We start from the raw sequence: 25,701 nt of genomic DNA, 5'->3' as shown, positions 1-25,701 counted from the left end.
ACTGTTTTCGGTTTTACATCTATTTTCGGTCTTTTAATGCATCATTGGCTCACCAGATTAAAGGACAAAAACATACAGTGTACATTGATGCTGAACAAACAGGCTCAGCAGAGAAGTAAAAAACGGAACAGCATTCCGGTCTGTGTGTCATTACTTAGGCTTACTTGGTCACTCAGGTCCTGCGCTTGCCGGATGCTGAACTATTTTGCGAGTTGTGACCATGAAGACGGCTTGAATCCTTCCGTCATTTAAGGATGCTCCTGTTGGCCCAAAACCATCCATACAAATTAAGTCCCATTCTAGCGACTTCGTAAGCAGAAGCGAAAGGTAAGACAAAGACGCCATTCCTACTTTTTCTAAGAATGTCACCTAATAATAATATTGCCTGAATTTCCTAAATTGAGCTAGTCTCGTGTAAAACAGTTTTACATTAATATAGTTAAACGAATCCAAATACAATCCTATTATTAGGTACAAGTGATTACTTAAAAAGATCCCGTTTTCAATAAATTTATTTATTTAATACCAACAAACACCAAACACCAATCACCACCAATCACCTTCTGAACCATTTTCTTTCGCAAACTGAGGACGTATCAGCTAGCCTTCGTTAAGACGGGTATATCCGTTTTAATGTTAAAACAGGTCAAGTATTATCTGACACAAAATCTCATTTGTGACAGTGATATCCGTCACAAGTCTGTGACGAATACCATTTTCTCTCAAAAAATACCCATGAGAGGTGAGTGGGTAAGCACATGGGAGGTGCCCCACCTTGTCCCCTCTCCCTTTTTGTGAGAGGTCAGAAGCTTGTGACGGAATTAGCCCGTCATAAGCAAGACGCTTTGATTATCTGACTTGTGTATATAAGACAAATCCGTTACTTTTCTCTATACATTTTACTTTGATCTTATTCATACTACATGACCGTCTTAAGCATAAACAGATACAAAAATATTCCCGTCTTAAATACGAATTTGTGTTTATATATATATATAGACGATCACTCCACAGTCCACAGTCCACAATATAAACCCCAATAAATCAACTACCACCAACATCCATCCATTTAACTGTTAAGTATGCTGATACTAACAATTTGCATTATCGGATTCCTCTCATTTACAAAACAAATCTTGAAATTCATAAAATGGGTTTGGGCAATGTTAATCAGATCACCCAAAAAACTAACCAACTATGGTTCATGGGCTCTAATCACTGGTTGCACTGACGGAATCGGAAAAGCCCTCGCTTTTGATCTCGCTTCAGACGGTCTTAACTTAATCTTAATTGGTAGAAACCCATTAAAACTCGAAGCGACTTCAAATGAGATTTTACAAAAGCATGGCAAGAAAAACATTGAGATCAAGATTATTGTTATTGATTTTACGAATATTATCGGCGAAGAAATTGAAGTCAAAATTAGTGAGGAAATTCAAGGATTAGATGTTGGTGTTTTGGTTAATAATGTTGGTTCGTCGTCTTCTAAAGCGAAATTCTTTCATGAAATTGATTTTCAAGGAATGCATGATTTGATTAATGTTAATTTGAATAGTGTAACTTGGGTTACTCGAGCTGTTCTTCCTGGTATGTTGAAGAAGAGAAAGGGTGCTATTGTTAATATTGGTTCCGGGTCGACTTGTGTTGTTCCTTCTTATCCTCTCTTTACCATGTATGCTGCTACTAAAGGGTGAGTAACTATTTTTTCCGTCTTAATCATTTGTTTAACTTTTTATACGGAGTATTATTTATGAGGGATATTTTAATTAAAAGTATGCTGCTAATAAAGGGTAAGTAACTACGGAGTAGTATTTCTTCTGTTTCAATCATTTGTTTATTTTTATATTCGTTGTAAGGATATTTTAATCAAAGGTAAATAAATGATTGGGACGGAGGAAGTAGTTTTGACAGGTTAATTAGTGTTTTCAGTTGAATCTTACTAAAGTTATGTCCATGGTATTAAATCTGGGTCGCAGACTAATTCATTGATAAGAAATGATTGGGACGGAGTGGGTAGTTTGGCGCGTTAATTAGTTGTGTCCAAGGTATTAAATCTGGGTCGCAGACTAATTGTTTAGGAGTATAAAATCGTTCGTGGGACTCCAAACATTAGCTGAGGGTTACTTGATTAGAGTACCAAGATCGGTTTTATACTCTAACACTAATTCATAGATAAGGAATGATTTAGTTCACCCATGGACGGTTCGAAAGGATGATTCATGTCAGCCGACCCCAAATCATTTTGGGATTAAGGCTCTGATGTTGTTGTTGTTGTTGTTGTATTAGAAGCTGATTTTTCTGATCATTGGTTGATATGTTTGTGCATTCACTGAAGTGAAAAAATATCATGGTTATAGTGATATGGGCATGTCCGTCTTAAACTTAAGTAAACTCAATTTGTGATCAGAAATGGGCATATCCGTCTTAAACTTAAGTAGGAGATGTTGACAAAAGCTGATTTTTCTGATCATTGGACCAAAATGGCAGCTCAATTTGGAAGTAATTCATGTAATTTCATAAATAATTTCTTTATTGTCTGCTCATGAAGTTCAGGGCTTTTGATTGGAGTTCAATAGCTCATATATCTTCTTACTTTTATTTCAAGAAGTTTGCATTTTGTTTGATTTAGTAGGAGATTTTGTCAAAGTCCAAACCCTTTACCGAAGATCATCTGTATATTTGGATGGAATTAAACTTCATTTACCAGAAGCTCGATCTGATCCTAATTGCATATTTTACTCGATTTAGTAGAAGATTGGTGCATCATATTATTATTCATTAACGCGTTCTTTGGTGCATCATAATGTCCGATACTTCTGCAAGATTTTGTTGGAGATAATTAACTATGCATTTCTACCAATCCGCCTATTAATGTTAGCAAAAACATCTTATTTTCTAGTGAACAACAAACCATGGCTGATTTTCTGATTTCTTACCGCCTTTCAAATTATGGGAAGGGATTTTGAGAATACCATAAAAATGTGAAAATTCAAAGACCTAGATTAAGTGTCGGTAAAATGAATGCTTTAGTTCGGAGATAAAGCCTGTCATTGAGAGGCTATCAATTCGGGTTTTGATGGGTGAATATAGATGTTACATTCGTACTGAAGATTGTCTTGCACTTGTGTTTCTAATCATGTTCAGGTATGTTGCAATGTTCTCGAGAAGCTTAAGCGTAGAATATCAGCAGTACGGAATTGATGTACAATGTCAGGTAACATGCTGAAATCATTTCGAATTTTGTTACATCAAAGTTCTGTTTGTTATTTGGTGATTCCTTGGAACATAATTCTGCTAATTCTCAGATACCATTGCTGGTAGCAACGAAGATGGCATCAATAAAAAAATCGTCCTTCTTTATTCCATCACCAGAGCAGTACAGCAAAGCGAGTAAACGATGGATTGGCTTTGAGCTGTTTTGTGTTCCTTATTGGACTCATGCTTTGCAATGGTGCCTCATAAGTTCAATGCCGGAATCAGTGGTGAATTGGCTTCTTTTGAGATACTTCCTCAGTTTGCGAAAGAAAATGATTCAGAAGGAATTAAGGCAGAAAAAGTAGAGCATTGTCCTTGAAATTGTAGAATTATGTTGTGATAAGCATGATTTTGGTGAGTCGGAATCCTCTCCATTGCTTTCTCTCTATTTCCTCTCACATTCCTATTTTAAATTGTTATTCCTTCTTCACTTCATCAATCGGAATCTTGGAAGAAAACGGCGTGAAGAAGAAATGAAGAGGTTCTAAATTGGATTTTAGTGTGCTTTGTGTTTACTACGAGCAGTATTTGTTTTACTTTTAGTTTATTACATACTCGTATTTATTTGTTCCTTTCTATGTAAGTTTTTCGAGTTGTTTCATCTTAGCGTTTCAAAAATTGTTTAACTCTTTTATATTTTGTTTAACTATTCCATTTTAAAGTGCAAGTCGAGTATAAATGTATAATTCATCTCTACTTCCAGACACCCCCTCTCATTTTAAAACGAATACTCCGTCTTAAAGAAGACCTGCTCTACTCTATTGTTGTTATTAGGGCAGAGTACGGATCGGGTATTTGATCCAAAGTGCTAGTTCGGATCGGATATCCATATTAAAAATCCCGAAATTAGATATCCAATATCCAAACTAAATGTTTCGGATATCCAATGTTCGGGTATCCAAAATAATCGGATCGGATGCGGATATCCATACTTTTGAATTTACTTTAAAATTAAGTTTGAAACACGATTATATTCATAGTCTTACATGATGATTTTCTTTAGTATTCTTATTCCAATATTTTCGACATAAAATATAAGTACCACCTAGATATTTCTCTAATATTTTTAACATTAATTAAGTTGTTATATCAAATAAAATTTTATTTTCTCGAAGTTATACTAGAAAACTATTGTTTCGGATCGGATCGGATATCCAAATGTTTTAATTCTAATATCCATATCCAAACCAAAACCAAAGATTTCGGATCAGATATCCAAACCAAACTTAACTTTCGAATCGAATATCCAAACATTCGGATCGGATATGGATCGGATATCGGATCAGTTTGGATAATCGAATTTTTTGCTATGCCCTAGTTGTTATGGTTGTGTACCTAAAAACTCACTCGGGATCTTTTTAAATCCAAGAGATTTGAAGTTACTTTTCAATAATTTAATCAAAATTGGCGGAATGCAATTGGATAGGCTGGCAAACCCACCAATCACAGAGTAGCCAATATTACGTGTTTGATGCCACGTCACGTTGCCCATCCCCACAATATACACGTCACCATAAAAAGATGACGAAAAGGGATAGAATTATTGTACTACTAGTTACTAGATTAGATATATAAAAAGTGTCCAAAAAAATCAAACCAAACAACTTTGATGATCCATTTTAAGATATGAGCATCACTATATCAATACAAATGGCTTAATCTCATCACTCTCACTCTCTCTAAACAACATTTTCTGCCTTTTTTCCTGCTCTTGGATATTTCTCAGGTTTTGTTTTCTATTTATTCTTCACTCTGTTCTTTTTTTATCGGTCTCCCTTAAGACGGTTGTTCTCCCGTAGCTAGCATCGTCTACTTAATATGTTTTAGCTAATCATAATGTCTAAGAAAAGACAATTAAGAGAGATTAACGGAGAACTCTTTTCTTTTGATACGGTCCATTTTATAACATTTCTTAGTTTAAATAATAATGCGGAATATATCAAAATCGTAGTAGATGAAATTTTGTTGTACGTTCATCGGTTCATGTTAATTCTAATCACGATAGGGGGAAAGTAGATTCGAACATGACCGGTGTCTTGATAAGTTAGATTAGATCAAAGTTTAGAGATAATTAGATCAAAGGTCATTGATTAATTATAAGTTTGACAATCATTCTATAAAAAGTCAAAATCTTTAATTAAAATATGTACCCGTAATTCTTCTAGATTTGTTGTCAAATAATGAATAAATTTATTACTATCAATAACGAAGTTATTTAATGTATAAAAAAACATGTGTATCTAGTACAACGGTTTTACACAATGATTTTGATTTAACTAACGATCTAATTCATTTGAACGTAAATTTCTCGGGAATTGAGTGATGTACCACTGTAGTACTCTATCATTTATGCAGGAAAAATGGAGAAAATCTGCGAATATTGTGCAGCACCAAGACCAATAGTGTACTGTCAAGCAGACGGCGCATTTCTATGCCTTTCTTGTGATTCCAAAGTTCATTCAGCAAATGCACTTTCAAGTCGTCACTCCCGGACTCTTTTATGTGATTCTTGTCGATACAATCCAGTAAATTTCCGGTGTTTGGATCATCTAATGCTACTTTGTCGGGGCTGTGATTCCCGGCTTCACAGGGTTTTACCTCAGCATAAAAGGCTGATGATAGATGGGTTTTCTGGGTGTCCTTCTGCTAAGAGTTTTGCAGATTTGTGGGGATTTGGTGAGAATGAATTGAATGATTTTTCGGTGAGTAGCAGACAAGGAGTTGAATCATGTGTATCTACTGAAATAGTTAGCGTAAAATCCAGCAGAACAAGTTATTCTGTCGCTGCAGCGCATGAAACAGGTGCAGATAGCCAACAGTATCAGGTAAACTTGCATTAAGCTTATTATTTTCAGCATTCAGCATTCAGCATGCTCTTTAAATGTGTAAATTTGATGGCAGTTTTTAAATAATGGATTTTTCAGGAACCAATCAATCATCAGAGAGAGCAGAACAACTGCTTAATCATGCAACAGATTCTCGACTTGAAAAAGCTTCAGCTCTCAGAAGATAATGAAGAGTCACCCCTTTTATGTCGTTATGATGAGCCTGTTACACCTGTACCCGTGTATAGCCCTTCTTTAAACGTCAATGGTGTGAACCAGCAATTACAAAGGCTCGATAGTAATATTGATAATCTTCAGAGCTTGACCAGTGCTGAACGGTTTACCTCGTCGGCTCAATTGGACCACTTGTCAGGATCGTCGTCTGTAGGAGACCTGTTTTGGCAGACTGATCAGGTTGATAATTGCAAATCTGGCTTTTCTAATGTGATTGCCTGAATTTCCCACCTTACTGTTTTGCTAATTTTTCAGAAATGAATGCAGATTTGGTCACAAACTATCCAAGATCTCGGTGTTTGTGAAGAGCAGGGATACTCTGATGTCTTCAATATACCCAATTTGGATGCTACATTCAACAACTTTGAAGACTTGTTCACCAGTGACGTAATCCGAACTGAATCTTTGCTTGGAAAAGATGACCTGATGTGGTCTGAAATTGAAAAAAAAACAACCAAGGTCCGCAAAACTTGCAGCATTTTCAGTAATAACAATTTCCACTGATAGAAAAATGAGATATCTTTTCTGACTAAATTCACGTCATTTCAGGACACTTCTGCTTCATCGTCTGTCTATGTCAACCAGGACGATAAGAAATTTCTTCAGAGCAGGAAAAATTCAGATAATCAAATGCGATTATCAGGCTTTCCTTCATTTTCGTCTGCAAGACTCAGTGCCGAGAGTTGTGCCAGTGAATGTCTTGATAGTAGACGTTCAGGAAGTAGTACAAGAGGCGAACAACTTAGCAAAGAAAGAAAGAAGACTCGAATGTAAGTCGTTACATCATCTTCCTTTTCTGTGCTATTCTTTTGATGGTAATTTTTTGTCTGCTCGAGTGATCATGCACCGAGAGTAAAAAACACACTTCCCCGACATTTAAACTTGCTTTCATGTTTAACTCGAAAAAAAAAAAAAAAAAAAAAATCCGATTCATTCCTCAAAGGAACTTGCCATAACACGAGTAGAACCGTGTACATACGACATCCATGACAGTTAATATTATGGATGTATAGATCATAAACACATCGTTAGTAGTCACAAATTTGTGTTTGAGATTCTACTTCACTCAGCAATTCAGAAAATGCTCCAGTTAAGCCGATATCTCAAAACATTGGCAAATTGAAAAGTCTACTCTTATTAGTTTAGTATAAACACGAATAAATTCAGAACTACAATTACATATCTGATTGACATAACCTTGTTTACAGGCATTGTAAACAAACTCCCCTATCGCCTCGTAAGAGTAAAGCTGATACACACAAGCGGATCAAAAGCCGGTGTTTAAAGATTGAAGGCACTGAAACTGAAGCTGCAAGCGTAACAAAAGGCTACTGAGATTACAGTTTCTCCTGTATCATATATTCATATGTACATACATCCAATTTGAGACATCTGTTTTTGGTTTTACTTCTAATTACGGTTTTTCAGCATTATTTATCATTGGCTATTAAATTTAAACCAAGCACCGCAAAGGAGACTTCAGTTTGACAACTGCGCCACTGACCATTGACTCACGAGTCACAACGTGCTTACACAACACAACTTTATCTTCACACGAGATTACCAGATCGACGGACAAAAACATACACTACACATTGATGCCGAACAAACAGGCTTAGCAGAAAAGTAAAAGATGGAACATCATCTCAGTTTGCGTGTCATTAACAACTAGGCTTACTTGGTCACTCAGGTCCTGCGCTTGCCGGATGCTGAACTACTTTGTGACCATGAAGAGGGCTTGAATCCGCCTGTCAATAGATTCGAAACTGCAGCAGCTTTGATTTTCCTCCTTTTTCTCTCCAAATCCAAACGTCTACTCTCATTTCCGGATGCTCCTGCTGGCCCAGAGAATATAGAGGAAGTAGCAATCAGCGCTCGTTTTAGCTTCCTGTTTTCATTGAACTTTGTAGCAAACTTTACATGGGAAGCTGTAGCAGCATCTTCTGCTGATGGTGGTAAGAGTCGTATAGCAAGACCTTTTCTTCTAGCAGCATTCTCCTCTTCCACCACTCTCTTCTTTTGACCCTGTGAACAAAAGAGAAAATAAGGAAATACAATTTTGATGACATTAGGATGAGGCAAATAAGTCATGGACTAAATTTTTTTATTCACAAACTCTGTCTCGGTGATATTACCATGAAACTTGACATATATGAGATACAGTAAGCAGTTGGTTGATGGGGTATATGGATATGGTGTGTAGTTACAAGGGTTAGTATCATCATCTAACATGAGACCGTTTTCAAGTGTTTTAAGTTACTCATTATTGTTCCACCAAATAAGCCATGAATTTACTATCATACCCTTAATCTTGCGCGGAGAGCTTTATTGGCGGAATAGTCATCACCGTGCCTTGCATCAGATACACGCTGCAGACGCACGAGTACTGGCTCAGCTTCTTTTTTCTTCTTCAGATCCTCTTCTTGATGCTCCAGGCGGTAGAATGGGTCCACAAGCTTACCTTTTACTGTACAGAAACAGTGACATTGAGTACCAAGTTGCCAACCGATAAAAAAAATGGTATAAGAAGATTGGTGAGGTGTGTAACAAAATAATTCCAAATAAAATCAACGTACATGGTACAATAAGAGTCACTCCACTGATTGGGATGAGATGGATAACTCACTAACCTTCATCGGCAGGAAGAGCTAATGTTTCTGCATCGTCAGCTTCATACTCTTCAACTTTCTTTCGAGCACCTTTGATGATTACATATTCACAATTTTTTGGATCAGTGTTTATGACAATCTCATGCTGACAGCAAGCAGATTTCATAGAGAAGCTCCATATCTGAACCAAGCACAAGCACGGTCAGGTTAAAAAGCGAAAAAAGTAGAAAAGAACCAGCAAATTGTAACTACTTGAGTAACAAGCAACCGGCAAATAAATGAAATTCAATATACAATATACAATTACATTTTGGAATAGCATAAAATGACAAACAACCTTCCAATTTCCAAAATATTTTACAGGGTAGACATGACCATTTCTGAATTACATTTTGGCAACTAAAGCTTTGGACACGTAGACATGACCATTGTTGATTGTACAAGTCTAGGCCTAAAGCTTTGAAGCTTTCTAACCCAGACTCTTGTAGAAAGGAGGAAAACAGAACAAAACAGAAAAAAGACTAGCCAACTAAAGCTTTGGATAAGTAGACATGACCATGTTGACTGTACAAGACAAAAACTACTAGACGTTTCTAATCCATTCTCTCATGGGAAGCAGGAGGCCATATACAACAAGGAAAAGAGGGAGAAAAAAAAAACCACGTTATGCTGCTTGAATATGCATCAGAAAACGTACCTTGGTGGAATAGTAGTTTCCAACTTGTTTTTTCTCTGCATTGAACCTAACACCTTTTGCAATCATGGATTCACATCCTTCACACCAGATATTGTAAGGCATCTCAAACCTGTACAGGTAAAACAAAAAATGCATCAAAACAAGCAACCGGGCCTTTAAAAGGGAATTTGTTCACATGCAGTGCCAAAACTTATACATTCCACGATTAAGAATCATCAAACTTTGGTTGGTAGATGTGGTTACATCAGCCAATATTCGTAATTTGAAAAATCCTCCAGTGTTAGGCAGATTGCATGAAGGATTTTGAAAACTAAATGCATAACCATTTTAAAAGGCTATTTTATTCACTACATATCTCCATTAACAGATACTTCATGAAGCGAGAGTGGTAGGGGTATAATTACGGGAAGTAAACAGAATGCATAAAGGTTTTTGAAAACATGTAGTCACATCTGAGAATTCAAAAAAAAAATGACTTCATGCAGTTCCTTGTTTCTGATCAAAGGAGGCTTGGTTCAAAGGGGTGGGGTATAGCTACGGAAAGTAAACTAAATCAGCACCAGCTAAACCAGACAAAAGCCATAGTCCAATCCCTCCTCTCCTTAACAGTAACTCAACAATAACCGCAGCCCAGTAAGTTAAAAAATGGCAAGTGAGAAAAGTATTAAAAATTCAGATCACATTCATCAGTGTAGAGGAATCACGTGAGATCTTTCCATAGGACACCTCCTGCTGTCAGAAGTTCCTTTACGGTTTCAAAGTACATGGAAGAAGCTCCAACTCAAGTTTCATTTCAGAACAGAATAACCAAGACTAATATGAAATTATGAACAACCTAGCAAGTACAACACCAAAGGGGTAACCAGTAATCATGAAGAGTATTATTAAACCAAATGATAGACGTTGGCACTCAAAATTCACTAAAGAGCATAATCAGTATAATTTTGTCAGGTTAAGCATAATGGGAGAAAACAACTGGTCTGCCAGAGTTGACATACCTTATAATTAGGATGCCTTGATCTATTTTCCTTGCCCTCTCTCTTAAAGCATGTTGACCATTAAACTTATTGAGAGAACCCTGTAGAAGAATAAGCAGTAAGAAAACATGTCGAGGAGCTGAGGAAACAACTGAAACTGAAGAACTTATCTTATGAAACATAAATACACCGTACAAAAAGATGCACATACCTGACTAGGATCCCATTCTGGAGGGTAGTAAAAATTATCAGCTCTCGCTGCAGCAAGTGTAGACTGTACAATACAAGCAATGAAATAGAATTAGAACATAGTTGTCAGAATTCAAGCTAATTATCATCATGCATTTCAACGAAGTAAGAGTCATATATTCAGAAAGTAACGTATATCCAAATCTGAGAAAGTACCGTATTAAAGCACATACAATGATATAATTATCATACTATTCTAAATCATGAACTGAGTGGCATTGGTTACAGTTCAGTTCAACCTTTTGAAGGATACAATAAACGCCATGATATCAGGGAGAAAAAAAATATCCCAGAACGTCAGCGGTTAGAAGCTCTGAAGTAAAGAAAAGATGTGTGGTTTTGAACTCTCCTACAAGGAAAGCTATATTTCATCTGCAAATAACCCCTAAAGCGCCTCCCATAAGAGCAAAACTGCTTAAACTACTAGTTTTTTAACATGAAAACACCTAAACGTTGAATCCTTCCCTCTAACTGCCAACATCATGAGAATAAACAATCGTGGCTTCAAATATCCATATAAACTAACTACTCTCTTAAACAGTAAAACTGATAATGAGAAACGGATTATCAAAAATACTTCCCACACAATCTCAATATCCATTTACCACGCCAACCCCTCTTATTCGGTTTTGACGACATGGATGAGCGTGAACAAGAACATTCTCATAAGACACAACTTACAGAAATTAACTTATAAATCTATAATACTATATAGTTTGAGCTTTTCAACTTTCTATGCAATTTGTTAGATTATTAGCAAGGAGGGCAGAAACCAGTATGGAGATCCTTGGTCAATATGTCTCCAACGAGGTTAATCGTAGCCATCTAATATCGTCCACAGACGTCGCACCAAGGGTTCAATGCTAAAAGCTTTTGATACCATTCCCTTTGACAGAGTCATTTGTGACCTTTTTTATTCTTTGTGAGGGGTATTTAAATCGAAGGTAAACAAATGATCAGGACGAAGGGACTACTAGGTAATCTCGAAAGAGAGAAGCGTAGCTTTGAATCTAGTTATCGATCTCAGCGATGATAAGTAATCATGTGACTTCCATCCTAAAATTCCAATTAACCCTAACGATAACCAGGATTCTCTACTAACTTCCTTATATAATTTCTTCTAATTACAATTCTAATCCATTCATCAATTTGGACATGATTATTCCTTAATCCAGCAATACTGAGGCTACATGTCAATTGAATAATTCAAGATGAAAAGCGTGAATCCGTTGCATCACGAAAACCCTAATTACCATGGCGGAGATAGATAAAATCATAATAACAAAAACAAACAAAAAAAAAAAGAAAAATTGGGAAGATTAGATAGCGTACCATGATTGATTGCTAAGGAGAACAAGGATTTCTTGTATGCCGGCTAAATTAAGAAATCGGGATTACTGCACGAACAAAAGATGGAGCTTTAATAAATTGGGGATTTCTGGGTTGTATTCTGTATATAGCGTGTATGTCCGATTGTTTTTTTTTTAGACAAAGGTGTATGTCCGATTGTTCGTATGGCTGTAAGATTACGATTTCAGTTTTGTATGATAGAGAAGCAGCGTCTTAATTTTGTCTCACGTTTTTTTTTTTTTTTTTTTTTTTTTTTTTTTTCGGCTTCAAAAGCATTTTAAGTCCACACTTTTTGTTGATTATAATGGGTCGGGTCGAAATAGACGGCTCAATTACTTCACGCGAATGTCAAAAGGGTATCGGGGTAATTAGTGATGAAAGTGAGCCGTGCCTGGATAAGAAAATGACACGGATTAGGCTTACAAAAGTGGGTTTCATGGTGCGGCTAAATGAAATGGCGGCCCAAGCACGATCCACCGCGTGTCATGCAGTGCTTGGACGTGTCTAAGCAACTCCTCCACTTAAGCCTCATTTCTTTATATTTTGCTCGTGTCCAAGCGTGTTGCGCTTGGGTTAGGCACTCTTCTTTCTCAAACTTCGACCAGGCACGACCCATGTCGTGTCGTGCCATGGTGGGCCTTGCCAATCTCGTGGCATGCTAAATGGGCCATGGGTCGTGCTAGTCATCGATCGGCTTGCCACTTCCATAGTAAGGGGTGTGCAAAAGTCGGCCCGGACCGGAATCTACCGAAAAATTCTGGTCCGGTCCCCGGTCCAAGATTTTTTAAGATTTCGGTTTCCGGTTCGATTTTGGATCGGAATTATTCTTATTTTGAGTTATTTTCCTTTATTTAAAAAAACATCGTAAGCCTACTTATTCCGATCTAAGCGATCAGGATTTTTGGATCGGAATTTTAAAAAGTGGCCATGTCAAAATAATTATAGGTCAACTAGTCCTGTCTGGTTTTGAACCGGAATTTTTAATTCCGGTCCAGTCTCCATGCTTTTTTGGGATTCCAGTTCCAGTCCATTTCGATTCCGCGATGCACAACCCTGAGGCTATGACCATAGTTTCATCTCTAATATAGATTAAGATTTTATGCACAATTTTTTCCGGTGCTAAAGATCATTGATAATTTTAACGAACTACCCAAAATATCCCTTTTATTTGTTCATTGAATTTGTTAGTCACAACTCCGAACCACAAATTACTTCGACTTAGACATGTGAACTGCATATCCTACCCTATTTTTTTTTTCTTTTTTTATGTCGATTAGTTACATAGTTAGGGATTCATCCTTCAACATTGTAATTTTAAAACAAATCAATTCATTTTAAGTCGATTAATTACACCGATTTTAATAGCAAAAATACAATTTAAAACCCGAAACAAAAAGTAATTACTACTCCTAAAGTCCTAACGGCATCATCATCCAGCCAATCACAAACTGTAAACTAATACGAAGTACTAATCTCCCATCTTAAAAAAACCCACTCAAATTCACAATACTCCACAACCATCCTCCCACAACTCCCTCAACAAAAATCACACACAATGCCAAAAGAGTTCAACATCCCACCAGTCTCCTTCCCAACACCTTCCCCATCCACCACCCCATCCACCATGAACCACCCCTCAACCACCACCCACCCCACCACATCTCCCCCACTCCACCACCGCACCTTCCCTCCCACCGCACCATTCCCACCACCGTCCTCCTCTTCCTCCTCAATCCCCTTCATGTCCTTCGACATCTCCTCCCACACCCAAACCCCCTCCTCCTCCGCCTACCCTTCCTCCTACCCACCGCCGCCGCCGCACAATCTCTCCTCCTCTTCCCTCTTCCTCGACGAACCTTCCCTCCTTGAAGAACTCGAAATCAATCCAACCCTAATCTGGCGCAAAACCCGATCTCTTCTCAACCCGATTCGACCCGACCCTACTCTTCACTCTTCCGACCCGGACCTCTCCGGTCCGTTTCTTTACTACCTTTCCCTCGCACTGTTTCAGCTTCTCGCCGGTAAGGTTCAGTTCGGTGTGATCCTCGGTTGGATCGCAATCTCGTCGGTTTTTCTCTACTCGGTTCTCAATTTCCTCGCCGGTCGAGGCGGAAACCTCGATCTGTATCGGTGTGTGTCGGTTGTCGGATATTCGCTTATGCCGATAGTGGTTTTCTCTGCGGCGTCGTTGTTTTTGCCGCCTGTGGGTTCGTCTGCTGTTGGACTCGTTGTCGCCGGAGTTTTCGTTGTTTGGGCGACGAGATTGTGTTCTAGGTTGCTTGCTGAGGATTCAATTGGTTGTGAAGAACATCGCGGGTTGATTGCTTTTCCTTGTTTCTTGATTTACACTCTTTTCTCTATGCTTGTCATGTTTTAGGTTTTCTTATGTTTAATTAATGTTGAATGATCAAAGAATGTATTGCAATGGTAGAGATGTTTTTTTGGATATAGAATATTGACTTATTGTTAATTGATAATTGTGTTTTTGTTTCGATTAATTTGGAATATAATTGGATTTAGGGTTGTTGATCGAAGTTTTGAATCGGAATGATGAGTATGTTGCGTGATTTAATCGCCTCTCCTACTGTAACCTCGTCTAGAGAGTGTTCTGTATTTGTGTTTTACTACTGGGACTGCTTCCAAAGCTTGATCTAAAGTCGTCTTTACTGTTCTAGGATGATAGGCATTGAGTTGACAGCGTAATCTATGTGTCTATAGTCCCTAAACTAGTGTAATTGTTTCTAGAGCGTGCTCTGAATTAGTGATTTGCTAGTGTAATTGCATCCAGAGCTCGCTTTAACATTGTGTTTACTGTTATAGGATGCTAGTAATGTTTTTGATTTTCATGTGTAATTATTTGTTCACTTTCACATCACAATGTGACAACTGACAAGTGACAATCGAGGTTTATAATCAAGTTTGAAGGCAAAATTTGTAGGTGTTCAGAAGTAGTGTACTCATAGTTTAAATGCAAAAAGAAGAGGGAAAGGGAGGTGGAAGAGGGAGACAGAGGGGACTGAAAAATTGGCGTTTTCCCTCGAAATCGATCTTTACACTATGCTTTCGTGATGTCCAATCTCTTCTTCAGGCTCCCAATCTCTTGTAGAGTATATCCCTTGCATCTCAATGCTTCTCCTAGATTTCTGATTCTCAATTTCATTGTCTTTCTTACACTAGTTACATGGTCAAAGAATTTCACATGGCCTTCAATGATGTTTTTCTTTATTCTCTGATTGATATTTTCCATACGTCTTTCTTGAATGCTTTGTTGTGCAGATTTCTGCTATTTGGAATGTGTTGTTAGTTTTCATATATTATCGATCATATATAACTTTCCGACTTTAGCATACAACTCACATCCCTTTAATTTCTGAACTTTTCCACTACTCAATGTTTCATGTTCTTTAATTTACTGCTTCATTGATCTTCTTATGCTACCATGTTAGTCTGATGGGATGCCGGAACTTCTGAGCTCCATTGATCTTATGCAACCTCGATATTTTTGAATATGGTCATCTCATGCAAAGGTATCCTGATGTCACTCGTACTCTATTGATTTGTGCCCTCAAAGCTGCATGTTTTTCTTTCACTGAAGGTGTATGTATGTCCTCTTCGCTTTTAGCTCAGGCAGTATTTTAGAACTCACTTTTAGCTCAGGCAATATTCCGTATTTTAGAACTCCTGAACATTAAACTTAACACAAAAATTGATCTTAGAGTTCTATTTTGAGTTTTGGGGGGTTTTTATTTGATGCTGGTGTATTATTATTGTTTTTTCTTTGTAGTAGTTTGGTTTAGGATTTCATTTCTCAATTCATGGGGAAATACTGAAGCTTCAACATATTGTTTTGAGATTTGAACGTTGGACATAACACCTAGTGTTATAAGAGATCGTGCATTTGTGAGCTTTCTTTGTCGATGCTTTTGTAGATTTCATATTAGGTTTGTTGATGAAAAGCAAACTTAATAACACAAGTCAGCTATTGGCATTGTGTTTTTAAGTTTGCTGTTCTTGATCGTAATTTTACACTAGACACGTTTTTTTGAAGGCGTGTCGTGTGCCTTTCAGTAGAGAGTCGCCTTATCGTGAATATATTGTCGTATAAGCTGTTTGGTTCACTGCCGTTTCTTCAGGTGAAGGGTAAGTTTGTGTACGTCCAGTTTGGATTAGACATTAGACATTGTGTGCCTGATTGATTAGTTGAGGCTGTAAAATGTAGGATTCGTTGGGAATCTAAACTTTTGGCAGCTCAATGGTATCCTTCCAGCAATTGAGCTCTGCTAAGTCATTGCATTCTTTCAATACTGTCAGTGCCTGTATTTCTACAAGAGGCAGGGTGTTGTAAACTACAATGGCTTGAATTGATGTCGTAAACTAGAATGGCTAGAACTGATAGCCAACCAAACCTTCATCCTGATGCTTCGTGGCACTAATTTTATGTGTTAATGTCTGTATCACCCTGATGATTACAGGGGGTGTCGGTATGCATATCAACCTTTACACTCGTCACAGTTATGGAACTGCACCCTAGGTTTCTACGGAAACAGTATTGTTGTTAGTGATGAGGTTGTGTAGGGATCCAGGTTTTTGTTGGGGCGTCCTCGCTGGCTGACTGACTGGCTGCAGGTTAGGATTTACTTTCATAGTTTAAGGAGGTGTGTTGTTACAAGTCTGCGGAACATCTCTATTCTCCACCCAGATGCAGAACATCATCACTGAGATGAGTTTGCGACCAAGTGGTGGATTTGGCCATTCCAATTCCAATTTCAATTCCGTTTGATTCACACTCGCATTCTAGTTTCCATCCCAAATTCCCACTCGCATTGTATAAGCGGAAAGAATACTGGAGAATCTAGCGCCAAATTTTTATTTTGGGATATTCTAAGTGGTACCCCTCAATTTTTCGACTTTCTACATGGTACCCCTACATTTTTTAAAACATACATGGTACCCCTAATTGTTGTCATTATCACTAAGTGTACCCCTAAACTTTATTTTACGTCAATTAAACTCAGTTATTATCACATGACATAAGGACTCTATAAGACTCAATATCCATTTCGATCCTAATATTTATTGATATATATGGAGTAAAACATTTTTGACGGAAAATTTATTGACCCCTTGTCAAATTATCACGTCCAAAGATAGATATTGAGCTTAATAGAGTCCTTATGTCATGAGATGATAAATGACAAGCTTGGTTACGCATCCAAGTAATTACTTAACGCTTAAAACTGATTTTAATTAACGAAAAATAAAGTTTAGGGGTAGATTTAGTGATAATGACAACAATTAGAGGTACCATGTATGTTTTAAAAAGTGTAGGGGTACCATGTAGAAAATCGAAAAATTGAAGGGTACTATATAGAATATCCCTTTTATTTTTCTGTGTTCAACTCTTTTGTTTGTGTTATACCATGGACTGTACACCGGACTGGGATCAGTTTGGATAGGGTCCAAAATGGTAAAAAATTATGGACCGGGATAAAAAATCCCGGTTTCGGTTTGGCCCAATTTTATGGTCTGGACCGGAATGCACACTCGACAGTTGACAACTTGATGCCCCTGACGATGGTAACAAAGCAAAACATTTCATTAGGGCTGTTCAAAAAGTGGTTCGGACTGGCAAAATGGACCGACCTGTATCGGCCAATCTGGTCCGGCCCAAATTGGATACATTCTGGTCCGGTCTCCGGGTCCAAAAGAATATGGTTATTTGGTCTCCGGTCCGAATAAAAAAAATCAATTAACCCTTTAAAGTAGAACCGGGCCGGTCCATAACCGGAAAAATCGGACCTATAGGGACCCGGTCCGGGTCCCCTCCTAACTGGTCCGATTTCGGGACTTCAACTTAGTGGTTATTCGGTCCGATTTTGGACCCGTGAACACCTCTGATTTCATAATCTACCTACAAATTTCATTCGAAGTTCTAAAGTTCTCAACATTTGCCTTAAATTGTAAGCAACATTTATGGAGATTAGGACCTTAATTACACCAAACCACCCTTCCTTGTAAACCCTTCCCAAATACCGCACATTGAATTCTCTCCTACGCGTAAGCCTCAAACAGAAGCAACTTTTACACCAAAACACCTAATTCAACTCTTATATAACATTGTTCATATATTTCCTTACAATTTCAACATTTTCGCGTTCGTTTTCGGTTTTCTAACATTCTTATACCAATTTATAGTTATACCTCTTCTCCATGCCTCATCTCAAACTCACAAAACTCGACCATGGTTTCGAAGAAAACTTGCATTTTCGCGGTTTTTCTTTTGTTCTTAATCGCCCTCATTTTCTCGTCTCATAAGCAAATCCATAGTAAATGTAGTCCTCATTCACTTTGTGTAAGCAAGAAAGTTGGTCGATCAACATCACCGACATTCGATTTCAACCCATTTTATGCACCTCATAACTACTTTAGTCACGGTCGTGGTAGCGGTCATGATCACCGAGATAACCAAGATGAGACGATCGACCATTGGTATGGTGTAGAAAAGAGATTAGTCACTACGGGTCCAAATCCTTTGCATCATTGAAGATTACCGATATGATTATCGATATAATGAATTAAATATTAAAATGCTAAACGTTTCGTGTAAAAACTTGACATGGTTTGTGTGTACATTTATTTGATTAGTATTTTGAGTGATTTTGTTTTGTTCCGTTTCATTTCGTTTCTAGTGATTAGGTTTGGAATACTGTTTACTCCGTCTAATATATACAAAAACTTGTGACTTGTGAGAGACGATCTATATGATACAAACGTCAAAGTTAAAGAATGTCACAAAAAATATAACATAGACAAAATAAAATCGCTTTGAAAAATAAAATAAATAAATTTTCCCGTTCGTCAGGTTCAATCTGGAGTTTGTTTAGTTAAATCTGTTGCAAGTCTTTCTAACTTCTCCTTTATTTCCAAGGTGAACATCGAGAGCTTGCAACTTAACCATGGCTTTGGCCAATTCGGAATTAAAAAAGGAAGAACTTTGCGCAAGGCGTAGAACGAAATCTTTGGTTAAAGAATCACGAGCTAGAGCTTGATCAATTGAAAGAATTCCTCTTTGCTTAAGAATTTGATCATAGAAAGAGTTGTCAAGCTTGTTTGAGCTTTGTGGATTTTGATCAAGGAATGTCACATTGTTTGATGTTGTGCCTTGTGGACATGTTGCTATTAATTGTCTTCGAAGATTTGAGTCCATGTTTTTATCGAATTGGCCTGTTCCTTCGTAGAGGCGATCTTGGAAGAATGCACAATTGGAAGTTCCGACTGTGTGACATCCTGAAATAATATGAGATGTAATTCATTAGTCAATCTAGTCGATCCTGAGTTCATTCTTTAGACATTTTCCAAATTGCTTATGATCCATAAATGTACTTGAAGTATACCTAATAAAACAACCATTTCTTCAGGAGTGAACTTCTTGGCTCCAAAGGCGGAAATGCTTTCGCTAACAGAAAAGAAGGGACTTGGAAGATTCACGTCAGCAGCGTTCGAAACAAGCCCATCATTTCTCCCTGTTTGTACTGCATAATCTGGCCCTCCTCCCTATTTATAAACAAAAATGTAACTCAATTACAATCCATGATATTAATAACTTTCTTTTATCAATTGTAGTTAAGGAGATAAATTACCAGCTTAATAACTTCTTTAGTAGCAATAGCAATGATGTCAGAACAAGAAACAATCCCGGGACATACTGCTTCCGCGATGCTTTTTAAAATATCTATAAGATCGTATCCCCTTACGCTTACGTTAGGAAACGCAGTTTTTTCAGATGAAGGTCCATCAATTAAAATTGATGCGTCACTCACACCCCTTCACAAAACAAAACACAAAATAAGTTTTGTAGCTGTATTTTAATCAAATGTATAGAAATGGCTAGAACGAAGTGAATAAAAATTTAAGAACCGCACCAATAGCACCTGATATAATACCGAACAAAAAAACTTACATGGACAAAGCAATCATGAAATTGCATGCGTAGAAGAGCAGCGACGATAGTTACATCCTTAGCAAAATGTTCTTGAACCTTTTTTATAAGGATAGCCTCAATATCAACATTATTTGGGCACAACCCTTTATAAAACCCGACTTGTAAACCAATAGGTCTAGGTGTTGGTGGTGGGGTCGATGGAGTTGAAGGTGTTGGGGGGTTAGATGGACTCGTAGGTGGTGTAGGATGAGTTTTAGGTCCGTGATGGTTCTTACCCTTATGGTTTTTAGGCGACTTGTGGCTCTTACCTTTGTGGTTTTTGAGACCATAGCCATACTTATTGTGACCGTTACTCGAACCGTAACCATCGTAAGCACTAGCATGGCTCAATGCCAACATCAGCCAAAGGGTTAAAACAACAAGTACATTACTAGAAATTGAAAAAATCATTGTTAATTTTAACTTCAATTTAGGACCTTAAACAATTTTTTTAGTTTCTTATGCTTAATAACTATTGTTTTGAATTGATTTAAAGTTGTTTGTTGTGTATTTTTCGTTGCCAAAATCGTCATTTATATATACGTTTAAGTACATGCACATTTTAGTTTTTTGCACGTCTTATGAGAATAATACAAACAGAATTATGGAAATATGGTGAAAATCAAGTAATGTAGGTTGGTAGGCTTATGTCTTAATAATTTATGGCAAATAATAATAATATGACAGAAGAATGTCAAATGTATATAAAATCGTTTGGTATTATAAAATATACGAATAAAATCTGCATTGACATTTGATAATAGTTGTTCTAATCGATTAAGTGTACATATACTTATTGACAATTCCTTGTTAAAGACGGGTGCGTCTTGTTAAGCTTTATTTAAGACGGGTTAAATAATATTCGTATTTTATAAGACAAAAACAAAATGTAAGGGAAAAGTGAAATATTTGACTTAAATGTTCAGGTGAGATGATATTTGGCTAGTCTACATAGAATAAAAGCAGAGTTTTTTTAAGCTTTCTGATTGGCCGAGTGATTTAAGGAAAACATGCATTTATTTTGTTAATGGTGGGGCCCATTTGAAAAAACAAATTAATTAATTTCAGTTTTTTCTTTTGCACGTTTAGTTTTACAAATTTATATATCTATTAACTAAGTTTTACAAAACACTATACCAAGGTTGCATTATTATATTAATAAAATTGTCATTTCAAATCTACTTCATGCCCCCGCAATTTAAATTTTAAGAAATTACTTTACAATACCCAACAAAAAAATCTACTTTTAATTTTGTACAAATTTAAGTCAACAAATAAAATTAACTTGCAAAAGAAAAATCGATTTTTGAATAGAAATAATATAATGTGATTTCAGATTATGTACTGTATAATATATATTTTACATTTTTGAAGTAATTTTACTCTTCAATTTGTCCAGACTAATGTATTTTTTTATATCTAGTTTAGTGTATTTATGAACGTGATGTTTACTCTTTTCATATTTCTTAGTAAAATTCATTACTAAAAATACCCGTGCATTTTTTGCACGGGATTAAAACTAGTTCTAATATGAAGACGAATATCATCGTATTAAGGGAGACTAACTACTTATTTGATTGTGATAGCATTATTTTTTTTGTTTCGTCACTAACTCCCATTTATACAACCCTACGTACATAAGCATAATTGTCTAATAATATGACTTTTGTATATAATCTGAAATGAGTACTTACAAGTGATGAGCCAATCAACATAAGAGTTGTAAGGCATTAATTTGTTGCTGGTTAAGGGGCAAGAAGATATCTTTCAAATAATATGAATAATATGTGAATAATTGATCGATCAAGAGAATGATAAATGTCAATCATGTTAATGTATGACGGAGTTAGAGAAAGCTAGTAGGGACGGTTTCTCCACTCTGGATAATATTAACGTCGTCTAGTTAGCAATAACATTATGTAATTTCTTAAAAAAAAAGGTATGACTTTTATTTTTTGACCTCTTGATTTCAAAATATACCTTATATTTACATCGATTATTTTGTAATTTAATTTGATTGAGTTTGTTTGCTAATTTGATTACATTTGTTTCATTCATTCGCTTAATTTTATTACTTTAATTAAATTGATTTTAAGGTCATTAGACATGTTAAGTGAAATTATAAGAGGGTTAAAATGACAAGTTCATTAATATTGTCGATGATTTAAAATAATTTGACGACGATTTCTCTTGGCCCATTGAATATGGGCATCCACAATCACATGGGCTAGTTTTGAATCCTTGGAAGTCTGGGCCGTGTCGGATTTTTTCAAATCATAAATTCATAACCCATTAATTGGATCTTCCATGAAGGCTTTGAGTCCGTTAAATTATACCTTGGGCCGTTGGGCAGGGTTTGCTCATAACCCATTAAGTGGATCTTCCATTCGATCCACTGAACACTCTACTCGATCCACTGCACACTACCTAGGTCTAGTCTAGCTCATATTTGGTCTAGTGTACGGTCATCCCTTACTCCAAAGTAGTCTCTCGTCAAGTCCGAGGGTTTTTTCACGCATCTCGAGGGTCCTTTGCGGGTCTAAAAATATCCGGGTATTACACTTTTATTAGCCGCTAAACTAAAAACATCTTGTTTAACTTCTTCCATGTTAATATTACTAGTAAGTAACTTGTTATCTTCATATGTAATTATTCCACTAATAGACTTAAAATTCTCATTCTCATTTTTATCAAAAGAGCAAAGTTGATTCTTTGTAAATCAAGCTTAACTCATTAGAAATTTTCTCTTTAGTAAGATCTTGATCACTAATACAAGCACCATCTTTATTAATAAATTGTTTGACGCAATTTTTGTTATGTATTAATAGTAGCACGATTTTGAAAATACTTTGTTTTATTATCATCAAATTTAACTTTGGTATTACGAGTTTTTTTTTTTGCTGCCAATAGACTCATTTATAGTCAAGTAGGGCCTCGCGCTTTCTTTACCATTTTAATTGTGCCACTTCTAAATCATTTACACGCGATGAGCCTAATTGCTTTTGAATATTCTCTACTAAGCCAAGTTGGAGAGGTTAGAACTCTATCAAGAATTTCAAAATCATTTTCGATCAGGTCCACTATTCTTGTTTCTCCAAGTAAAAAAAATTACTGGAAAAAGGGAGATATAGCGAATTAGCATTGCTTAAAAACTTATTTTATTTCATTTTAAATAACAAGCATTGATAATCTACGGACCCCTTTCCTTTTCACTAGGGTTCTTAATCTCGTTAAGAACTCTAGTAATAGAAAATGTATATTAAGATTGATGACAAACTTTTGGAAATCATTCCAAAATTCAGATTTATCAGCAGGATGTGCTAGAGCATAGACAAATATAAGGCAAAATTATATTCTTTCTTAAATCACACACTTTACAAGCGATAAATCTTTTCGATTTAAAAGAAATATTACGCGAAAACTTCATGGAGATTGATTGTTTCCATAATAACCAATATCACCGGATAAACCTACATTTGGAATAAAATCACATTGATTAAATCACAACTTTGGTAATAAAAGTGAGTTAGGTATGTTAATTGATTTAGTATTACATATAGCTAACATTTTTGGTGAAATGTTAGTAATTTCATTAAGCACAAGAAGCTATTACAAGCTATCACCATTTTGTTTTTAAGCTACTACAACTCAATTACAATCTAAAGAGCTAATCCAAACTAGATCATTAGGATTAAATAAACTAGTACATTGTGTTAATCTAATTTTCAACAACCTGAAAACTTGATCAACCACATAGTCAGGATGAGCTATAAGACCTTCCAACCGAGCTTGATTTCTCTGCTGCCATATGTTGTACTAGACGGCCATAATACTGAATAAGCAGACAACTTTCTTCCCTCGTGTCCAGTGTCTACGACCTACCCAAATGACAGCATTACCAGCAGGCATGGGAATGTTCAATCTGGCAGCAACCTTAGTTAAGATAGCTACAGCAAACCTGCAATTCTGAAATAGATGCACCATGGTTTCAGTTGCACTATGACAGATGCAGCACTGATCATCGTGACTAATCCCAAATCTAAGAAGTCTATCTTTGATAGGCAAAGCATTCCTGAACACCAACCAGGTCAGGAAACTATGTTTAGACATACACCAATTATCCCAAACTAACTTTGTCCAGCCAACTTTTTGTTCCCTTCTCCTCAGCCATTCATAAACAAAGGAGACACTGTATCCCTGTAAATGAGCAAGCCAGATGCCACTACTGTACCCAGGTTTGAGAAGTTCCTTAGTTTTGCAGATCTCCTTCCAGTTCCCACTCATATAGCTAAGATTTTAATTATGTTAGAAGAGCAAAAAAAAATATTTTTTTCATAAAAGTTCTTTCTTTTAGTACCCCTAGTGTTCCGAAAAAGCATTATTCATAGTAGAACATAAGAAGTACTAACAAACATAATAGGACCAAGCGACCACAAACATGCATGTACCAAAGAAAAAGACATTTTGAGTCACAATCATTTGTAAAAGGGGTACTTTCTAAATGTTTCTAAATTGCGGTTTTGATTGCACCAACTCGGAAAGCGAGATGAGTAACATTCCCGTTTACCGTGTTCGGCCGGGTAAATGGGTTGTTACACTTACATTATGATTTAACGCAAATTCTTCTGTGACACCGTCTTAAGTTACAATGATACTTTCAACAGACTAACATAAAGCAAAAATAAAAAGAGGTGTGCGAGATTTCTTAAATTGAGACGGTCTTTAGGAAGACCAACTTATGATATAAATACACCTGGTCTTTAATTTGAGAGTGGATTTTTTGTCTAATTTTGTACTTCATTTTACGTACCATTATCTTATCCACTGTGACATATCATCAATTTTATGAAACTAAAAACGGGACACAAAAGCGTGACAAGAATCTCTTGATCTTCTCTAATTTACATCTATACTATGCTAGGACGAGTTGAAATAGGAAAACTAAAATTCCCATGTTGGCTAATTGGACTAAACCTTGGAGACCTAGGAATTTCAGAAATGCGATTACCATAATTATCATAATAAATCACACCCGAATATTCAAGTGGCTTACATTTCTCACCCAATAAAATGTTCTTTTGCCATAATCCACCTTCACCAAACATGTCCTTAGCCTCTTCAACCATATCTCCTTTATTTTCTTCCTTATCAATAATTTCCTCATTATTTTTCTTGTTAACCTTAACATTGCTCGAATTCGACATAAGTCTCTTAGGGGTCGACATAGGAGATTTTTCTACCTTGTTGTAATCCATTGGTGACCCATTTGTGTTCTCCATTGTATCCAAATTATCGTCGACGTAGGTTCCCTTGGGTGATTTGGTTGCGCGTTTTGCACAAAGAGCGACTAGGGAGAAAACATAGATGAATAACCCTACGGCCGCTAAGGGCGTGGGTTGGAAGTGGACCGTCACATTATGGGTAGGAAATGGACGTACCATGATATTTGGAAATAAGGAACGTTATATAGCTACCCACCTGTTGTAGATAGGTTAATCGTCTAAAATAAAGTTAATTTATGTAT

At 36.5% G+C, this 25,701-nt stretch overlaps 6 protein-coding genes across 6 annotated transcripts in view; 3 read left to right on the top strand and 3 right to left on the bottom strand.

The window, feature by feature from the left end:
* Positions 1-25,701, bottom strand: part of LOC141644049 (putative transmembrane ascorbate ferrireductase 4) — a 150,835-nt gene that overhangs the window by 79,672 nt on the left and 45,462 nt on the right. The gene's annotated exons all lie outside the window — the stretch shown is intronic.
* Positions 947-3,920, top strand: LOC141644042 (very-long-chain 3-oxoacyl-CoA reductase 1-like). The gene is made up of 3 exons (XM_074453458.1): positions 947-1,690; positions 3,145-3,214; positions 3,306-3,920. Exons 1-3 carry the CDS (start codon positions 1,083-1,085, stop codon positions 3,558-3,560), a joined length of 933 nt encoding a protein of 310 aa, XP_074309559.1. The 5' UTR covers positions 947-1,082; the 3' UTR covers positions 3,561-3,920.
* On the top strand, positions 4,813-7,772 carry LOC141644040 (putative zinc finger protein At1g68190). The gene is made up of 6 exons (XM_074453456.1): positions 4,813-4,981; positions 5,611-6,080; positions 6,180-6,494; positions 6,582-6,773; positions 6,864-7,084; positions 7,523-7,772. The coding sequence occupies exons 2-6, from the start codon at positions 5,616-5,618 to the stop codon at positions 7,647-7,649; spliced, it is 1,320 nt and encodes a 439-aa protein (XP_074309557.1). The 5' UTR covers positions 4,813-4,981; positions 5,611-5,615; the 3' UTR covers positions 7,650-7,772.
* On the bottom strand, positions 7,622-12,449 carry LOC141644041 (uncharacterized). The gene is made up of 7 exons (XM_074453457.1): positions 12,179-12,449; positions 10,809-10,871; positions 10,619-10,698; positions 9,621-9,729; positions 8,945-9,104; positions 8,618-8,781; positions 7,622-8,339 (listed from the first exon to the last, which is right to left on the bottom strand). The coding sequence occupies exons 1-7, from the start codon at positions 12,179-12,181 to the stop codon at positions 8,001-8,003; spliced, it is 918 nt and encodes a 305-aa protein (XP_074309558.1). The 5' UTR covers positions 12,182-12,449; the 3' UTR covers positions 7,622-8,000.
* Positions 13,673-14,730, top strand: LOC141644037 (uncharacterized). Its single transcript, XM_074453452.1, has one exon. The coding sequence runs from the start codon at positions 13,752-13,754 to the stop codon at positions 14,571-14,573; it is 822 nt and encodes a 273-aa protein (XP_074309553.1). The 5' UTR covers positions 13,673-13,751; the 3' UTR covers positions 14,574-14,730.
* Positions 19,077-25,618, bottom strand: LOC141641840 (uncharacterized). Its single transcript, XM_074450487.1, has 8 exons — positions 25,152-25,618; positions 24,310-24,465; positions 24,060-24,249; positions 23,911-23,978; positions 20,119-20,568; positions 19,837-20,011; positions 19,591-19,750; positions 19,077-19,483 (listed from the first exon to the last, which is right to left on the bottom strand). The coding sequence occupies exons 1-8, from the start codon at positions 25,616-25,618 to the stop codon at positions 19,077-19,079; spliced, it is 2,073 nt and encodes a 690-aa protein (XP_074306588.1).

Source organism: Silene latifolia, chromosome 2 (assembly GCF_048544455.1).
Source record: "Silene latifolia isolate original U9 population chromosome 2, ASM4854445v1, whole genome shotgun sequence".
Taxonomy (NCBI): domain Eukaryota; kingdom Viridiplantae; phylum Streptophyta; class Magnoliopsida; order Caryophyllales; family Caryophyllaceae; genus Silene; species Silene latifolia.
This window is presented reverse-complemented; position numbering and strand designations above follow the sequence as displayed.

Coding starts and splice junctions, on each gene's coding strand:
- LOC141641840 (XM_074450487.1), bottom strand. CDS start 25,618: ATGGTACGTCCATTTCCTACCCATAATGTGACGGTCCACTTCCAACCC. Junction 24,466..25,151: donor GAAATTCCTAGGTCTCCAAG/GTTTAGTCCAAT, acceptor TTAAAATCTTAG/CTATATGAGTGGGAACTGGA. Junction 19,484..19,590: donor AGAAATGGTTGTTTTATTAG/GTATACTTCAAG, acceptor ATATTATTTCAG/GATGTCACACAGTCGGAACT.
- LOC141644041 (XM_074453457.1), bottom strand. Junction 10,699..10,808: donor CAGAATGGGATCCTAGTCAG/GTATGTGCATCT, acceptor ATTCTTCTACAG/GGTTCTCTCAATAAGTTTAA. Junction 9,105..9,620: donor GAAACTACTATTCCACCAAG/GTACGTTTTCTG, acceptor TGCTTGGTTCAG/ATATGGAGCTTCTCTATGAA.
- LOC141644042 (XM_074453458.1), top strand. CDS start 1,083: ATGCTGATACTAACAATTTGCATTATCGGATTCCTCTCATTTACAAAA. Junction 1,691..3,144: donor ATGTATGCTGCTACTAAAGG/GTGAGTAACTAT, acceptor AATCATGTTCAG/GTATGTTGCAATGTTCTCGA. Junction 3,215..3,305: donor GAATTGATGTACAATGTCAG/GTAACATGCTGA, acceptor GCTAATTCTCAG/ATACCATTGCTGGTAGCAAC.
- LOC141644037 (XM_074453452.1), top strand. CDS start 13,752: ATGCCAAAAGAGTTCAACATCCCACCAGTCTCCTTCCCAACACCTTCC.
- LOC141644040 (XM_074453456.1), top strand. CDS start 5,616: ATGGAGAAAATCTGCGAATATTGTGCAGCACCAAGACCAATAGTGTAC. Junction 6,495..6,581: donor TGTTTTGGCAGACTGATCAG/GTTGATAATTGC, acceptor AAATGAATGCAG/ATTTGGTCACAAACTATCCA. Junction 6,774..6,863: donor TTGAAAAAAAAACAACCAAG/GTCCGCAAAACT, acceptor ACGTCATTTCAG/GACACTTCTGCTTCATCGTC.